This window comes from Agelaius phoeniceus, chromosome Z, assembly GCF_051311805.1.
Source record: "Agelaius phoeniceus isolate bAgePho1 chromosome Z, bAgePho1.hap1, whole genome shotgun sequence".
Taxonomy (NCBI): domain Eukaryota; kingdom Metazoa; phylum Chordata; class Aves; order Passeriformes; family Icteridae; genus Agelaius; species Agelaius phoeniceus.
The window spans coordinates 5,196,036-5,213,839 of NC_135303.1; the positions used below are offsets into that span (position 1 = coordinate 5,196,036).

Genomic DNA, 17,804 nt, shown 5'->3' on the forward strand with positions numbered 1-17,804 from the left:
CCCACTATCCCACAATAAAGACCCACAATTTCCCACTCTCTCCCCAAAAAGAGCCACCCCAGGGAAGAAGCAGGGTCCTTTTTTAGCCAGCCCTTCAGCCAGCAGGGTTTGCAGCCAGACTGACAATGCCAAGAGCTCCAAGCCCTCTGTCTGGTGTGGTCACCACTGTGCAACCTTGTCACCACCAGCCTGGCTCTGGGATCGACCTCTTACCCTATGTTGCTCTGGTGCTCCTGTCCCCAGAACCCTGCTCTGCCACCAGCTGTGCCCAGATGTTTCTGCCACAGCTGCCCAGAGGGACTGCAGGAGGCGTGAAGCAACACCAGGACGTGTGTCAGCCGTGCAGGTAAATAGTGAAGTGCTGCCTGGCAACCTGGCAACAAAACCCTCCTGAGGCAGGAGGAAATTTTTGTTGTGTGGCTGTGGCACACCCTGCTCGCACCCTGGCGTGCTCAGCCCCTCACAGCAAGGCTGGGGGGTCAAACAGTGAGGGTTTAACCAGACCAGGAGGCAGAGAATGTCAGGAGATGCTGCAAAGGGAGAGTGGGGTGCCCTCTGAGCTGTCAGAGGAGGGGAGAACCAGCATAATCAGTGCCGGTTCCTCTCTTCCTGCAGCTGCTCCCCCCGTGGGTGATGCCTGAAACCAGGCAGGGGTTCTGGAGTCTCGTGTTGCTGTTGTTGGTTGCTGCCCCGAGATGTGCAGGATGTCTCTGCTTCGGCCCATGCCACTCAAGAACGACTCTGGACTCTTCACTTTTCAGTCTTGAGGTTGTTTATCAATTGTTACCTATAAAATTTTCTGTCTGCCCAGCCAAGATCTGCTCAGCAGGGCAGCCACAGGCACTCTGACCACCCCTGAGGCGGTGTTGTCCTTTTATACTACAAACTACATGTAACATATTTACACTCAATTCCCAATACCTATCACCTGTGTTGGACAGTGCACTTCTACTCTAAACCAATCCCAAAGTGCCAGCATCACTGCAGAAAATGGAGAACAACAAGAAGAAAGGCTAGACACACCCAAGTTCCTCCATCTTGTCCCCATAACCCCCATACCAAAAATCCTAAAATCTACATTTTCACCCTGTGATCATTTTGTTATTACACCATTCAAACCTCTGTGAGTTTCAGGTCCTCATACAAAGTTGGCAACTTGCTCCAGGTGTCACAATCAAATCTCCAGGTGCTCTGGGCTGCGTGCCAGGGTCTCTGAGCCCCCCAGTGGGGTCCTCAGCAGCTCTGGACACCCGGAGGGATGCACTGAGTTCTGACACTGGAGGGTGCTGTGCCAGCCCTGGTGCCCTTTGAGTGAGGTGCAGGAAGGATCCCAGCCTGGGGGATGGCTAACACACAGCTCTTGTGTCAGAACCCAGGAAATTCCTCTGGCTGCCCTGGAGGACTCCAGACCCTGGCAGGGGGCTCAGAGACCTTGGCACGGAGTCAAAGACACCTGGGCCTTCCATTTCAGCCCATGGAAATAATTACCAACTTTGTGTGAGGAGTTACAAGCCACAAGAGTTTGGATAGAATGATGGTGAATTTATCACAGGGTGAAAAAGTAGAATTTGGGGGTTTTTAGAATGGGGCTTCAAGAAGCAAGATGGATGAATCTGGGCATGTTCTGTCTTTCTCCTTCTTCTTCTTAGCCTCCATCTTCTGCTGTGATAGTGGTGGCACTTCTGGATTGGTTTAGAGTAGAGACAGACTGTCTAACATAGGTGATAGGTATTGGAAAATTATTGCAAATAATATACATGTAGTTTTTAGTATAAAAGGATAACACTGTCCTGAGGGTGGTCAGTGTGCCTCAACCCGACCTGCTGGACAGATCTCAGCGGGTCAGAAAGACAATGTATTACATAAGAGTAAATAAACAACCTTGAGAACCAGAGCCAAGGAATCCTGTCTTCTTCTTTGGTCTCGGGGCTGGGAAAAAGAGACTTTCCAACACTTCAGGGTCATCTCGACACCAGAGACCTCGTCACTCTTGTGTCAGCTGGGAGGGAAATCCACAGCATCCATGACCACTGATGGCCCACCAGGAGCTGCTCCCTGCCTAAGACCACCAAGACCACCACAGCAGGGACTCAACATGCAGGGAAGAGGTTACAGGACAGTAGTGATTAGGAAAAGACTGATCCCTGTTAATTACCCCTGCAGTGTGGGGTAATATCAGTATTTGCACAGGAGATGACCAAAGGACCTCAGGTGCTCTTGAGTAAAGAGAAGGGCTTTCCAGAAAGGACTGATTAAGAGAGATGGGATCTAATTTGACGGAATTAAGAGAAGGAATACCCTTGGAAACTCATTTGTCAAGTTAGCAGGGCAGTATTCATGCTGGTTGAAAGAGAACTGTCACAGAAGCCAAGCAGTGGGTTAACAAAACAAAACAATCAAAAATTGGTTATCTGATCTCACTGTAAGTGTTACAGAAATCTGCATGAAAAATGGAAAGTGCAACAGGAGAAGAAGAAAATAACGGTGATAACATCAAAATTAAAAATTTGAACAGCTCAGAGAACTGGATGCAGATGCCCTCTGAAAAAATAAAACAACAGGTAAATAAATCCATGAGTTCTCTCAGTTTCACAGACCTAAAAATCATTGAAACTACCCCAAGTACAGTGAGAGCTAACATCAACTAATATCATAAATTCTGGAAATTTGTAAGATTCATCAGGTTGGGGAAGGTCATTGCCCAACCTCAGAAAAGAGCACAATGCACCAGGTGGGGCTCTTCAAAACCAGAAGAGATGCTGCAAACGTTTAGCAAGAAACCCATACAGAAATGCTGAGATGGCAGGCAACAAGAAGACAAATAAGAATCAACAAGAATAAAGCAACAAACCTCCAGAGGAGGACACACTGTCAGTGCAACTTTTCACTTTACTTGCGGTGACATTTTCTCGAATGAAATGGAGAAATTGGTCTGTAACACTGGGTTACAATCTTGCTCTCAGACAGCTGAACAAAGCAATGCTCCTGATCTCTGACACTGGTGGTAGGCTGAAGGCAGCAACACAAAAATCCAAAACAACACCAGACCCTTCTAGACAGGGTCAGCAATACTGAGAAAAACATGCAGAGGCCATAATGTCACAGACTGAGATTCTCCTACCAAAAACAAACAAGGGAAGAGTAATCCGGGGAAAAGCAATCTGTTGCTGTGACAACATAAATATGAATGTAAAATGTAACTACCAACCTCTTTGGCTTAAGCTTCTCTAAGTCAAGTGCTAGCACAATTTTCGCCATCACACTGCAGCAGACATGAATATTGAAAGATATGAGGACAGGTTTAGGGGGAAAAATTAAGAAAAAGTATGTATGAGGGGATTAGTGGCAGGAAAAGGTGAGTCAGGACCTGATGCTTTGTACTCTGGTCAGGGCCCCAAGAAAATGGGAAACAAAGAAGTGACTTAGCCTTTAATAAAGGATCTTTCAGGTCTGTGCTCAGAGATCTTCCTTCTGGAGAGAAGAGTCACTCTGAGGCAAAGGCTACCTGGATAAATGAGGCACCTCCAGCTCCAGCAGCTTCGGAGGAGCTTGTACAAACATTTTTAGAGTGATCTAGCTGAACTCAGTCTAGAAGAGAGGACTGAAGAGCTACCCAAGTTCTCTTGTGGGATCACACCCTTTTGGTATGACTGAGCTGGGGCTGCTCCTCAGGCTGGGAGCTCACAACACCTATGATTTCACAACTACTAACTCAGAGGGTGTGTAATGCAAGGGAAAACCTAATCTACCTGCCTGTGAGTGGCTGCTTCTCTCCATGAATGGCCCTAATACCGAGCTTTAATTAATGGCGCTCGTAAGATGTAGGCCGCAAAAGCTCTTCAGAGAACCATTGTGAAAAATAATGGGTTATTTCGCTGAGGTGTGAAATACCACTTGAGCTGTTAAGAGGTTAAACCTCTCACTTGCTTTGATGGTGTGTGGCAAGGGCTGTGCAGCCCTCCCATCCCTGGACACACACACGGGAGGCAGAAAGTGGGACAGGGATAGCACCAAGGGGGTGTGTGTGCACAGGGACAAATAAATACATAAATCTATAAACATGTATATTTAAAGGTCCACATCATGTCAGACGTGCAGTGACTTAAAGTGGGAAAAAAGATTAAGAATTAACTCTTTAGATATCTTTTATTGCTACAGTATCTATAACAGCTGAGTTAAAATATTACAACTTTGAGTGCTCCTGTGTCATTTTCCATCCCAAGTAATTTTAGAACTATTCTACTATTTTGCAACCGCTGCTTTTATATGCAGCTCTGCTATTATATTTCTAAGAAAAACAACAGCTTTTTAAGAGAATGATAAAAAATACCCACAACAATCAAAAAAACAATATTCTTCTCAAGATTTCAAGCTCTCAGAAAATTTTGTGGAGGCTTAATACTAAGAACCCAATGAAATGGGAGAGCAGGATGCAGGTTTCTAGTTAGTACCTGTGTATTATTCAGACACTGATGTAGTTGTCTGTAGAGATGCTTCCTTATGCTTTTAGCATTCATAAATTCAGCTGGTGTGAATATAACCAAAAAATATCTACAATCTATTACTACCATTATGGTTCAAATTTCTGCAGCTACTATCATGCAAAAGAATAACCCTAAAATTTCATTATTCTGCCATTTTCTCACCACGCGGAACAAGCATTTGCAACAATTATTAATCTATACCCAGAAGCAAGAACAACCACCATTTAAAGATGGTAAAAGACACAGAGGAAATACGGCCATTTCCTCATGAAACAAAAACATGACAATTTTTTAAAGGAATGGGCTTGAACCAGGAGACTGAGGTGCTGATTAGCTTGTAAAGACTCTTATATGGCCTCAGGTGCTGCTACATTTATTGATGCTTATGGAACATTGAGCCAGACAACTTCCATTACACAGATTCACTGGTTTCTTTCACCTTGAATATCAGAATAAAATTTCTGCCATTCTGGTACAGAGATGAAACTCTTCAATACTTCACTACTGAATTTTATGCATCAGCTAAAGGTGGTTAACCACACCACTCAAATTTAATGCAACAGGTTTTTAAGCAGTGTTTTTAGAAGCAACCTGTTTGCATTTGAATTTGATCACACTAAATGAAATGTTAACATGCAAATCAGTGAGTAAGACCAGTATTATATTTACCACAGTGTAAAACAAGGCTTCACACCTCCTAGAAACTGCCAAACCACCTTTAGCTGAGATGTCTGTTTTAAGATGTCTGGATTGCAGCAACCTAATTCAAGGCTTAATACTGACATGTTTGTTTTCCTTTATTTTAGCAACTCTTAAGACTCTGAAACAGCTTTATGCTGGAAAAAAACACAACTGAGGCCAGTGAATGACAATTCACTTTAAGTAATTTTGGTACTATTTCACTCTAACTTCCAATGCCTCAGTTTATGCTCACTCTTATGCAGGAAGTTAGAATTGTCAAAAAAATTTATAAGTATCCCAAGAAGCACTGTGCCTGTTTGCTTCTTCTGGAAGCAGAGGTAAAGAGTTTGCTAGCTGATCACAGGTCACGCACAATATTTATACAGCAAGAACTTTACATACTCACAGTTCAATTTGTGGCCAGGAGGAATTACTTAGACTCCAGCATGCAGCTTGGCTTACTGCTTTAAAGACTTTACTCTATACAAAGGCAATTTCTATTTAACATCCTTCCGCGATATTGGAAGTGATCTGGAAACAAAGTCAGAATATTCCAAACAGGGTAGCAGCCTTCATCCACTGCCTTCACATTCTGTGTGTCTGCAAACAGACCACTTCAGTATCTCAGGCTGAACAGTCCTTGGTTCCTTAAAAGTAATCAACTTTAAACTAACTAATCAACTTTAAATTAATCAGCTTTAAACTCCTCATTCTTATTTCTCCTTAAGACGTGCTCTTCAATTACCTCCTCCTGGAAACTTCCTGTTTCTGTGACAATAAACTACAAGCTGGCACACACTGAAATTTCACTTTCACTCAGTCATATTCAGATATTAGAAGCAGTGCCCCAGTCCTGTCAAGCCTCTTCTCAGGTTCCCACTCTGCACAAGAGAGGATTTACAGTAATGTCTGAGCTGGTCACTGCAGAAGAGCTCCCCTGCTTTTGTGGGCAGCTCAAAAATCCTCTTTTCAGTTTCACCTCATGTGAGCATTTAGCTGCAACTTCTCCAGCCAACAGTTTCCATTCTCTGCACGCTGTTTCAAACACCAGGAACATTCCACAGCTGTCTGCAGCAGCAAGCTGCAGGCTGACAAATAAACACCAGGAAAACAGGAGATTAGGTGCCAGCCACATGCCACGCTGAGCTCAGCTAGGATTTGTGTCACTTGGTCTGCAGTGTCACGCCACACTCTGCTCTGCAGGGCTGGGATGCAGTGGGGAGCCACAAACAGAAGCAGGGAGCCACAAACAGAACCAGTGTTCCCTAAAGGGGGAGGCTGGAAAAGACACTGAAGTTACGTAAAACACAACTTCATCTTGAGGCTAAAAGTCTCTGAGGTTATGAACTTGATTATTTCCACTGAAGCAATCAAGCCAGGCAATACCCAATGTAAGAGCAGCACTCAGAAGAGGAAATTTGTTTTTCACTCCCAGAATGCAGAGAAAATTGAAAGAAAAAAAAATATTCGTGAGTGGCTGTATGGACTGACACACACGTGGCTACCAGAATGAATGGAGAACACAGAAGAATAAATAAAAACTACCAAGTCAGGGAATCTTAATAGAGCTTGGCTGTTAAAATATCATCTAAGGGCAACACTGCATAACCAGGGGTGGTGGTGGGTCATTGGGCTTTGTTTTTAGATAATTTTAGAAAATTTCAACATTGTTTTATTATTTCCACTTAAAAAGAGGCAGATTGGGGCACTTCTTGCTTCAGCATTGGCTTCAACTTAAAATCACTTCAAAAGGGCCTTCAGCATGCTCTGGAGGAATAACTGCATTATGGTTCAGTTAAAAAATATGAAATCTCCACTTTGTTGAGATTTTATCCTGCCTCACAGCGGTCTTCCCTCCTGGGGATCAAAAATGTTCATTTTCTAGGTGGTTCCAGCACTTGTGCTGAGCATGGCATAAAGGCAGGCACAGACCTGACTTCTTCCATAAAGCCAGGAGGGTTTCTGAGCCTTAAGAAGCTCCCAAAGAGTGCTGAAAGCTGCCACCCTCCCTGTCTCCATGCCAGGTTCTCCCTTTGGCAGAAGAGACTCTGCACAAAGACCCAAAGTTTTAATGAGCACAAGCATCCTCCTCTCAGGGAAACAAAGGGCAGAAATGGTGACAGTGGAGAGGCTGGAGATCAACTCAGTGAAAAAACAGCTCCTTTGCTTTCTGGAGATAGAGGTTTCTTCTCTACCCTCACTCCCAGTCCTCCATGGGGCACTGGGGCAGCACAGCCTTGCCCAGAACACAAACTGGGAGTGTCCCCCTAACGTGCAAAGCTGTACAACCAGAGCTGTGAGGAAAAACTGGCCATGGAACTCATGTCTGCAACTCCAAGATCAGAAACAGAATTTTCTGCAAGCTCTACATACCCCATGTATCTAACCACTCAAAGGAAACAAAAAAACCCCAAAACCCAAAAAACCCAAAGCCCCAAACCAAAAAAGCACTTAAGAAAGCACTGTTATATAAAAGACTGAGTGTAACAAATGTTAGTCTAGAAAAGAGAATGTCTAATGCAGAAATGCAGAAGTAGCTATGTATTATATAAATATATATTAAAAAAAAACAACACTGAGGAAACTAGTTACCAAAAAAAAAAAAGAAAAAGAAAAGAGATCAAGAACTCAACAGAGGTGTCTGCAATGTTGAAAAATTCTATTTATTTCATGCACTACTTTAACTGTGTCCAAAGGAGAGACAATATTAACATCAATAACCAAATAGTGGCATTAATTAGGCAATGTCTACCTCTCTAATTTTCACTACTCCAGAAACAATACAATTCATTGAAAAGTATTATTTTTTTCCAGATGTTTTAGTATATTTTAGATATGCTAAAACATATCTAAAACATATATTTTCAAGTGCAATAAACCACTGATAACTGAGCACAGTTCAAACAAGAAGTTGCTCTTGCAGATCACCACACCCTGACTATGCAATACTCTGCACAGGCTTACAGGCTCTGCATTAGTATGCCAAAAAAAAAAAAAATCACACAGGTCTTGGAAGCCAGAACAGCGTGGGCTGTGAGCAAGGAAGAAACACCAACCCCGCCCCAAAACAAAATGTAAATACAGAACAACTTAGACACTGCTTTCAAAGCTTGCTCTTCCTTGTCCCTCTCTTCTCCAAACCGCTGCGTCACGTGGTGAATGAAAAGGCTGTTTCCAGTATATTCAAGCAAATAAATTCAAAAGCTTACTAACTACACGCTGCTCTGGAATGCCTCAAGCCTGCTCGACAGGGGAGGCACGGCCAGAAAGCCCCGGAGCTGGCAGCCGGTGTTATCTCAGCCTGCAGAATTCCCAGAAGAGGGGGAGAAAGGGCAGAAAACGACCCAAAAAAAGAAAAAAAAAAAAAAAAAAGAAAAAAAAGAAAACTGCAACGTGAACAGAACAAACCTCACGCAGGGGCGGCAGGACAGCGAAGCAGGAACAGCTGACTCACTTGGTGGACGTGTGGCTCCTGTTCTGCTGCAGGGACACGGCTGCTCCTCGCTGGGGCTGGGGCTGTGGCTTCCGGGAGCTGCTGGCCAAGCCAAGCCCTTGGCAAGCCTGAGTGCTGAGCCACACAATCCCCACCCAGCAGCACGGGGAGGGCACCCAGACCTGCAGGTTTGGGCTCCCACACTCAGCCACGGTGAGCAGAGCCAATCCTGCTGCTCCTCCTGGAGCTGGCCGGACCAGGGTGCCCCAGCAGGGACAGCTGTCACTGAGCTGTCACCACGCAGCAAAAGCAAGGGGTGAGGCTAAATCCAGCATCCAAAATGCAGTATTTGCCTCCCACCTTTTGGTTTCTCAGCGCTGGTGCCGAGGGGAGGAACCTGCTCATTTCCCCTCGGCCCCATTATAAGTTTACAGTCTCTAAATTTGGACTGATTACCCAGACTCTCTGAGTACACAGATGTTACTAATTGAAAGTAATTGAGATGGGTTTGGCCACTTAAGGCCTAAACCTGACTGAGTAGGGTTATTTTTAAGCATAACACAAACCCAAATGATCTCTATTAGCTTAGAAATTCATGGGTACTTCTTGAAATACTAATAGTGATCTGCTCTTGAATTTCTTTTTGCCATATAATCAAATTCTCAATACCTGTGGTATTATGGGAGAGTTTGTTTTCTTTTTTTTTTTAAAGAAAAAGCCCTGTGCCACTAACAAAACCTTCAGTCACTTTTTCATAATAGCCTCTGTATTGCCCTTTATCTAGAGCAAATAATAAGAAATAAGTCAGACCTGCTAGGGAATTAGAAAGGGACAAGCATCTGCAGACTTTTGAAGGAGATATCCCATTTCTGAGTGAAGTATAGAATTTTTTCTTTGTGAAAGCGTTTGTGCTATTTTGACCACTGCACAGCTCTACAAGTTGCAAATCCTGTATCTTTACACAAAGCCAGCTCTTCCACGCACCACGCACCACCTTTTGTACTCCAGCAGCTTCCAATTTTTAATGTTTAGGCCTATTTTTAGCGTGCCTCTGCCACCAAGAGAGCCAGCACTGTTCTCCACACAGGCACAGCCCTCCTGATTTTCACGTGCTGCCAGCAGCTCTGAGGGCAACTTCCAGGAAAAGCCCCATGATTTGCCACAGCCCTGCTGCAGGACACCTATAAATTGTGAATCTGTGTCATGAGACACTCCTACCCCGGAGAGAACATGGAAACTAAGTCCTCAGGTAGCCTGAATTGTTATTTTTCTGAATAATCTCAAATTTTAGAGGTAGCCTTTCCAACCTTCACAATATGACTGGGGATGTAAGAATAAATTTATGAATTTCTGTGGACATCCCCAAACAATCCTGTGACTTCAGATGCCCTCTGCTCAAAAATTTCTTCCTTCACAATAAGATGCCTCTGCAAAGCTCACAAAATAAAAAATTGGTGGCAGTTAATAAGGTGTGTAGCAGAAAAAAAACCACTGACAGTAGGTGTCACTTTTGATGATAAACTAGATAAATTTGCCTGCTGCAAAAATAGTAGGAATTTCACTCAAAGATACTTATCAACTTCTCTTCTTTTGCCTTGTTTTTTTGTTTGTTGCATGAGAAAACAGAAAGAATTCCCCTTTAAAACAATGTTAATTTGGGTGCCAGCTAAAAGTAACTAACCTTAAATTTCTTAAATCATTAAGGTCAAGAAGCTTCCTCTGAAAATTTGAAATAACAATAATTATTACTGCATTTCCACCACTGTTGTTGAGCTCTCCCAGCACTGCTTCAATAGGCCAGGAAAGTAATACAGATTCTCACTTCTCCAAGCCATAGCAGCCAGCCAGAAAAAGAAAATAATTACTCATTAGGAGCAATGCAAAAAATCTGCTACATAAAAAGCAGCAAAAACTCCATCTGTTATCAGCAGAAATACCATATAAGAACACAAAGATCCAGGAAGGGTGGCTGGATCCAGCTGTGTTCAAGTATTAGTGCCTTCTATTAATAGACACGATTGAACACTGAGGTGGAAATTGGCCTTCCTGGTGGCTGTGGAACTGGCAAAATCTTCATTAAAGGTTGTGAAAGAGAACACAGCAGCGCTGGCAGGAGAGGGAGGAGGTGAGTTCAGTTTTTCCTCCCCACTGCCGCCTGCTAATCCTGGCAGCCATGCCCTGGTTTGTGCACCTTGGCAGCCAGTGTGAGCATGGAAGGGGCTGCTCTTAGGCAACCCAGTAAACATTCCTGATGATGACAGCCTTACCTGACCCTCCCTTTTCACTCCATCTATCTGCCAAGCCAGGAGCTCACTGAAAACCCACCCTGGTGCAAAGCAGCAGTCCAACAGCACTCCCCCGTCAAAGAGGAAAGAAAGGTTTGTCACAGAAACAAAGGGGCCAGAGCACCTGCCTCAGTGCAGCCTCTCTGAATTATCCATTCGGGTTTGAGTCACACAAAAACTGGGCACGTCCAGGCTGCTGACTGAGCCTCCTGAGTGGCCTTAGTGCAGAGGAGGAGGCAGGAGGGGCAGCACTTCTTGCGCCACAGGGACACTTAGGCTGACAATTAACACCCCTGCAAGAACACAGGGAGCAGAGGCAGTGACTAAACACTGCCTGCAATTCCAGGAACTCCAGAGTGACACAACGGAGAGCACGGGGGGGGTTAAAATGAAGCCACGGAGAGCTGCATTTCTGATGGACAGTGGATGAAAACAGAGCCAGGCAGCTGAGTGCCCTCCCTTGAACAATCAGACACAGTGACAATCCTTCACCACACACAAGCTCCTGCATCTGAAAGCCAGAAAGCTCAGAAGAAACAAGCCATCAGTTATTATGCCTTTCCAGCTGAAGGAAAAATTACTCAGGTCTGTTGTGCAGGCAGCAAACCCCCTCTTGGCTCTTCAGTTTAATTTCACCATAAGGTAGGAATTGGTTAAAAAAATAAAAAGCGTGAGCTGGAGTAACTTAACAATCCCACCTCCCTTGCCTCTGGTAAGGATTTAGAAATTTATCTGGGATAAGTAATGGCAAGTAAGCACTACTGACCAGCAGAATTATTAAAGCTACATCGGGGGGAAATAAATAATAGGAGAAACAGCAGTCACAAACTGTCCAAAAACTGGGGGAGTATTTCTTACTGCACTAAAAGATTTGATCTGGTTTTGCAGGAAAGCAGAAAGTACTGCCTTAACTTTTCAAGAAATACTTCCCTTCCTGCAAAATTCCTGTTAAAAAAAAAAAAAAAACAAACCAAAACCCTGCAAAATTATTGTTTTCAATAGATATTTTTAGAGACAAAATTAAATGCAGAAAAGAAAACAGCCAGACAAATGGCTTGAAAAAAGGTACAGGTGGCACAAACTACAATAAATCTCTGAGTTTTCCGGTATTTTAAGTAACACTAGAGGATCACAGGAGATTGTTGAGAGTAAAAGTTACAATTAACACATGATTTAGCCTAAGTGAAAAAAGGTGAAAATGGCTGAGTGGGAACTGAAAAGGCTGAACTTGAATTAGCTACTGATTAAAAGTCAATATTAGATAGTATGAGGTATTTTCATAGTACATAATCCTAGTACAAAATCCTAGTACAGAATCCAGTAAGCATGCTGGAATGTCACAGAAAATGGAGAGTACTGCTAAAATACACAATCTAAGATGCCAAAACCTAATATAGAGCAATTCCTGGCAATTCCATTGCATTATTTTAATGACACTAACTTCCAGTTCCTAGGCTTAATAGCATGCATGAATTGTGCCTTCCACACATAAAACTTCTTTCTACTTACCATACAAAGAACATATACTGAAAAAAAATAAGTTAAATGTGTTAGTCAGCAAATTAGATGTAAGCATCCCTGGGACTGTGGAGCTGGTGACATCCATGTTGACTAGGAGGAGTAAACCTTGGCAAAGTGCAAGGACTAGAAAGAAAAATAATTAAAAATGTTGGGCTGTCTTTAGTAAGGGATAGAAACACTGAAACAAAGGGACAACAGAATTTATATCTTTGTCTCCTCCCTCACTGAGTATAAAGGAAAAATAAATTACTTAGGAAGCATGCAGATATCTTTAGGTGTATTATGCTACAAAAGCACTGATTGAGAAAGTAAAAAAATCCCATTCAAAAGCAGAAACAACTTCCTGCTGTTAGGATCCTCCCAAGAACAGGCTCCCTCCAGACATGGAACACTGTGGTGGATCTCTGGACCCCTCTCAGCCAGCTCCACATCTTGGGTGTGAACTGAGGAGCTGGAAAGCCCCTGGCTCACGCATGGGAGTGAAGGTGGCCTGAGAAATATGTGAAAAGGTGCTTCTGAAACCCAGAATTTCGAGGTAACTGAAGTAAAGAAGACGGTACCAGAAGTAAAAAAAGACATGAATGTTGTCTGCACTGCTGACCAGCACCCAGCTGCCTCACTCTTGAATGCTGCCATCAAAATGGGCCCAGTCTGAGCTCTCCCTGGACTCCAGCTGGAGATAAACTTCACTGTCAAACTTCACTAAGTTCCATCAGAAAATGTTTATTTACCTCAATAAAACACACTGCTGCTTCTCTTTTCAGTGATTTGCATCCCCTGTGACAATTATGCACCTAACAATGGCTATCAGGTGCAGCCCCAGCAAGAGCACTTTCAACACCCTCTTTCAATACCCTGCAAGACCTGAGCACCCTGCTTCCCCTCAGAGAATATCACCTGCACTCCTTTGCCATTCAGCTTTAAAATGCTTCTTGAATGCTCAGCTGGACTGCTCTGGGGCCAGTGAAAGCAAAGACAAGCTATCAGTTTTTGAAATTCACCAAGTTCAGAACAGAAGCCAAAAAAAAAATACGAACACCTCAGAGTGAAAAAAGAAACACAGCACCCCCAAAAGTCAAATAATGAAGGTGTCCACTGGCATCAACAGGGCCAGGATTCTTTAAAATAACTCAGAGACAACAAAGAACATGTGAAAAGGGAGAATGTTACCATTTATTTCCTCATGATGTCAACACTGGTATTCTGCTGCCTTGTGCTCCCCTTTCCTTTCAGCGGGTTACAATTTCTAGCAAGTCATGAGGAGCCACCCCTGTGGTGTTGAATGTGGGCAAACAAATAATTTTCCATCCCAGTGCAGGGGATGGAGTCACACCACAGTCTCTTCACTTGTAAAAAAAAAATATAATTTCCTTAAGTACACACATTACCTTAGCAGAAGCAGCTGCTCCACTTGTCTCTGTTTTGGGCGGCTGGCTGACATTAGCACTTGCTTGTTTCTTCTAGAAAAAAAAAAACAACATAATAAAGGTCATAAATGTTGAGGAAGGAAAAGAAAAGCCAAGTAAAACTGTGAAACAAACAAACAAAAAAAACCACAAAAACCCAAATGAAATCAAAGAACTAAAAAAAGAAAAAGCACACTTAAAAAAGTGCCCTAGAACATTTTTGCAAGGCGAGTCATCAAAAAATGAATTCTCCTACGTAGCTTTAATTCACACAGGCACATTTCAGAGCTCAGAAATGTGCACACCCAGAACAGCCTGAGTTTTCCTGCAGTGTTTTATGAATAACACATAAATCTGTGCCATTTCCTGTGGCACGGCGACTCCATTTTATGCTAACAGTTAAAGCAACAGTATCTATACAAAAAGAATCACGAAAATAAGAGGGGCAAGATATTGCTGCCCAGACAGAATGTGAAAGACCATCCGGTAGGTAGCATCCTCAGGCAGGGAAGTAAAGATACAAAGTTAAGGGCAAAATTATGGGGTTTTTTTTCTAAGAAGCACAAGATTCACAATGCAATTAAAGATTTCACATTTCAACAAGCAGGGCAGGCTGCAGAAGGACCAGAGATTCAACCAGCAGAGTCAGAAGCACCGGTTCTCAATGGATGGGACACCAGAATGGTAACAATCTGGGAGATCCAGAGACCTCTGCCATTCAGGTTATTCCACCTTCTCTTCCTGGTTTTGTTTGAAAAAACAAAAAGCTTGAGCAAAGCTGCACATTCAGCAGCCACCTCCAGAGGTGAGGCAGAGGGCCACGTACACAAAATTAAAAAAATATGCCCCAAATCTGGAACCAACTGAGACTAAGAGAGATCTTACATCCAGGATCACACTGGAAAAAAAATGACATCCCAGTAAGACTCCACAGGATGCTGCAAAACCCGAGACTAACACTATGTTTTGCCTGTTAAAAGGATGTTAGGAGTGTTCCAGCTCAGGACCTTCCTGCTCAGCCACTGAGCTCCAGTGGTGCTGCCCATTACAGACCTGCCCCGATCCTGGGGGCTCTGCCCAGGCTGAGGGGTGCAGTTGAAGGAAAAAGCAGCAGAGACGCCCCAAACACACCCCAGAGACATCCAGGGGCCTCAACACAGCCCCCTCCATCACGTGCCAGTCAGGTTTGTCTCCGTACTTTCTCCACACATGCCTAAGGGAGCAGACAGCCTCCTTGCACATATTCTGCAGTTCTGGTTAAAATGAGCATTTTTAACTCCCTAAGGAAGGAAGCAGTGCTCCAGCTGAGGTGGTATTGATCCTGGAGGCAGGTGATGGAAGTGTGATACATTTCTAATTTTGTAGAGACAGTCCTGAGATGCAGAACACCTTTGGCTTTGTCTCTGACACAGTGCACTGAGGGCTGTAATGAGCATTACCCACAAATCCTTCAGCTTTTAATTAAGTTGTCCAAGTAGCTCAAAATCTGAAGTGCTTGCCTCCCCTTTTCAAAGAGAAAAATTAAAAAAAAAAAAAGAAGTCACCATAAAAGAATCACCAAAAAAAAAAGAAAAAGGCAATACTCTGAAGAGCAATCAGGATTGTGGGCACACCTTCAGCACCACAGATCTTGACTGCCACCTCATGCTCAGCCTTTGGCTCAGGGTTTATGGCATTCAAGTTTTACCTTCAAGATGTCTGACAGAACTGTGATGCTCTGAAAATACCACAGAATCACAGAATTCCACAAATCCATAGACTACTGTTTTAGAGAAGGGAGTCTTTATGACACCTTACCAATATACTCAAAAATTTCAGGCACAAGGGTAGCTTTCCCCACCTCCCAGCAAGTTTGAGCTACAAAAGAAGCCCCCCCAAACCAAACCAAACTAACAATTAGAAAAAAACAAAAAAAACCCCAAAAAAATAAACATTCAAAAAGCCAAACAACCCCCTCAAAATTAGAACCAAAAAGAACGCCTGAAACCAAAAAAACCCAAACTGAAAAACAGACCAAAAACAAGAAACAAAAAATCCCACCTTCCAAACCCCCACAAAAAAAAAAAAGAAAAAAGCCACAATGTTCCCCCAAAAAACAATAAAAACAACCAAAGAAAAGCCTACTCCAAAATCAGAACCAGCTAACAGAGTGAAATAAATCCTTGCTCAAAGTATGAAGTTGTGTTAATCAACAAAACAGAATAAAGAAAAAAATGTTAATGCCAATAATTATTTGGTGATAAACCAAACAGCAATAAAAGATAGAGAAGAAAAATTAACAAATAAATTCTCCTCTGCAACTGAGAAAGACTACTTGGAAAAGAGCCATGTGGAAGTTGAAGCCACCATATCAATGAGTATCACTCAGTAAATACTGACCACAGCACATGGAGTAATATATATTTTAGTTCCCAGAGTCATCTTTCAACAGCAACTTCTTTGGTATCCAGGTATCCCTTACTACATTTGTAAAGGCAGAGGAACTGGCCACATCATTCAATGTTTATCATTCAATTCAGGTTTATCCTTCTTTCACCCTTATTAGAATAAGGATGTTTGGGTGTTTCCCAAGATGTTCCCTCCATGCAAACCAGATCAGATATCCTTTATTGACAAATACATCAGAGCTGTTCTCATCTTCTCCCCCTCCAAGAACTGGAAGAGTATTTTTCTTCTGTGACATTCTCAGACACAAACAACTGAGGAATTACCTTGCAGCTGTGCCCATACCTTTCTTCCCAACCTGGTATTAACAGAGACAATGAATTATCAAAGCACAGCTTCTTTATGGAATGAATTAAATGGGTTATGGGCCTGTAAAGAATTGTGTGTGAAGGAATAAAAAGCTGTGGCACACAGATACTCAGAATCTACTCTTCACTGTCAGCAGTGGATTCCAAAAGGCAGAGCACTGTTTCAGAGTGGAACATTAATTCTGCAGGTTTAATAAGGGGGAGATGAAATATACATTTTTCTGCTAAATGGACTCGCAAAGGAAGACATGTGCTAAGACTGGTGTCCAGAAAAGTGGACTTGGTGTTCATTTTGGACTACAACATTTAAGTGTTCATTGTGAGATTGCAGTAAGAATGCTTACAGTACACTTGTCTTGAGGGGAAAAAAACCCACAAAAGGGAAGGATGTGCAATCTCTGTTCTGCAAATGCTTTTGACAACCATCAGCAGCATTTCAGCCTCCCCCTATCAATCTTTCATTCAAGAACAGCTTGAGGAGCAATCACCCTCTATTCCTTCTGAAGGCAGACACTCACATTGCAGCAGCTCTCAGCAAGTACCAGAATTTAACTGAAATAATGTTATTTTTCAACTACCTTTGGCATTTTAGCCAAAAGAAGCACCAAAATAGAAAAGGGAGAGAGATAAGCTGCAGTTGTGCTTCCCAGAACCTTCCTACTCCTCTACTGAAGACAAATTAAGGCCACAATCCCCTCTGCCAGTGCCAAGGTGCTGTGAGGCACAAAGGGGAAGGAAAACAAACAAACAATGCAGATATAAATAAATAATTTGGCACCAAAGTAAAAAGAAACCTCACAAACACCGCAGGTAAAACCTTCCCCTGCACTTCCACAACTCAGACCAGCAGTGGGCACCCCAACGAGATTTTCACCAGCCATTATGCCTTTACTCAGCATTCGTGCTTTTTCTGGACAAGGAATCCTAAGTGGCAAGCCCCAGGATTAAAAAGTAGCCCAGACACACTGATTTCAGAGCAAAGAATCAATTCTGGAAGGATGGAGATGCTTTAGCACCAATCATCACTGTCATCCTTTCAAAATAAAGAATATATTTCCTGATAAGTAAAGAACAATGAGCTGAAGAAGCAGCACAGGTTCCTGCCTACATTCCTGTAAAGAACAACTCAAAATGCCAGGACACGTTAAAGAGGGTCCTGTTTCACACCATACCTGGTGAAATATGGCCTCACTCTAAGCTGGGGCTTCCAATTCCTACAATATATGACTCTGTCTTCCTTT

At 43.0% G+C, this 17,804-nt stretch overlaps 1 protein-coding gene across 5 annotated transcripts in view; it reads right to left on the reverse strand.

Moving 5' to 3' along the window:
- The window catches only part of CAST (calpastatin), a 52,465-nt gene that overhangs the window by 25,665 nt on the left and 8,996 nt on the right, over nucleotides 1–17,804 (reverse strand). For 3 of the 5 annotated variants that reach the window (XM_054653375.2, XM_077171461.1, XM_077171463.1), the window contains exon 3: nucleotides 13,793–13,864. In XM_054653375.2, coding sequence (XP_054509350.2) covers nucleotides 13,793–13,864 — 72 coding nt within the window. Of the gene's footprint in view, nucleotides 1–5,571; nucleotides 6,274–8,573; nucleotides 8,710–13,792; nucleotides 13,865–17,804 lie in introns of those variants that run through there. The other 2 variants (XM_054653377.2, XM_054653378.2) reach the window with 2 other exon arrangements.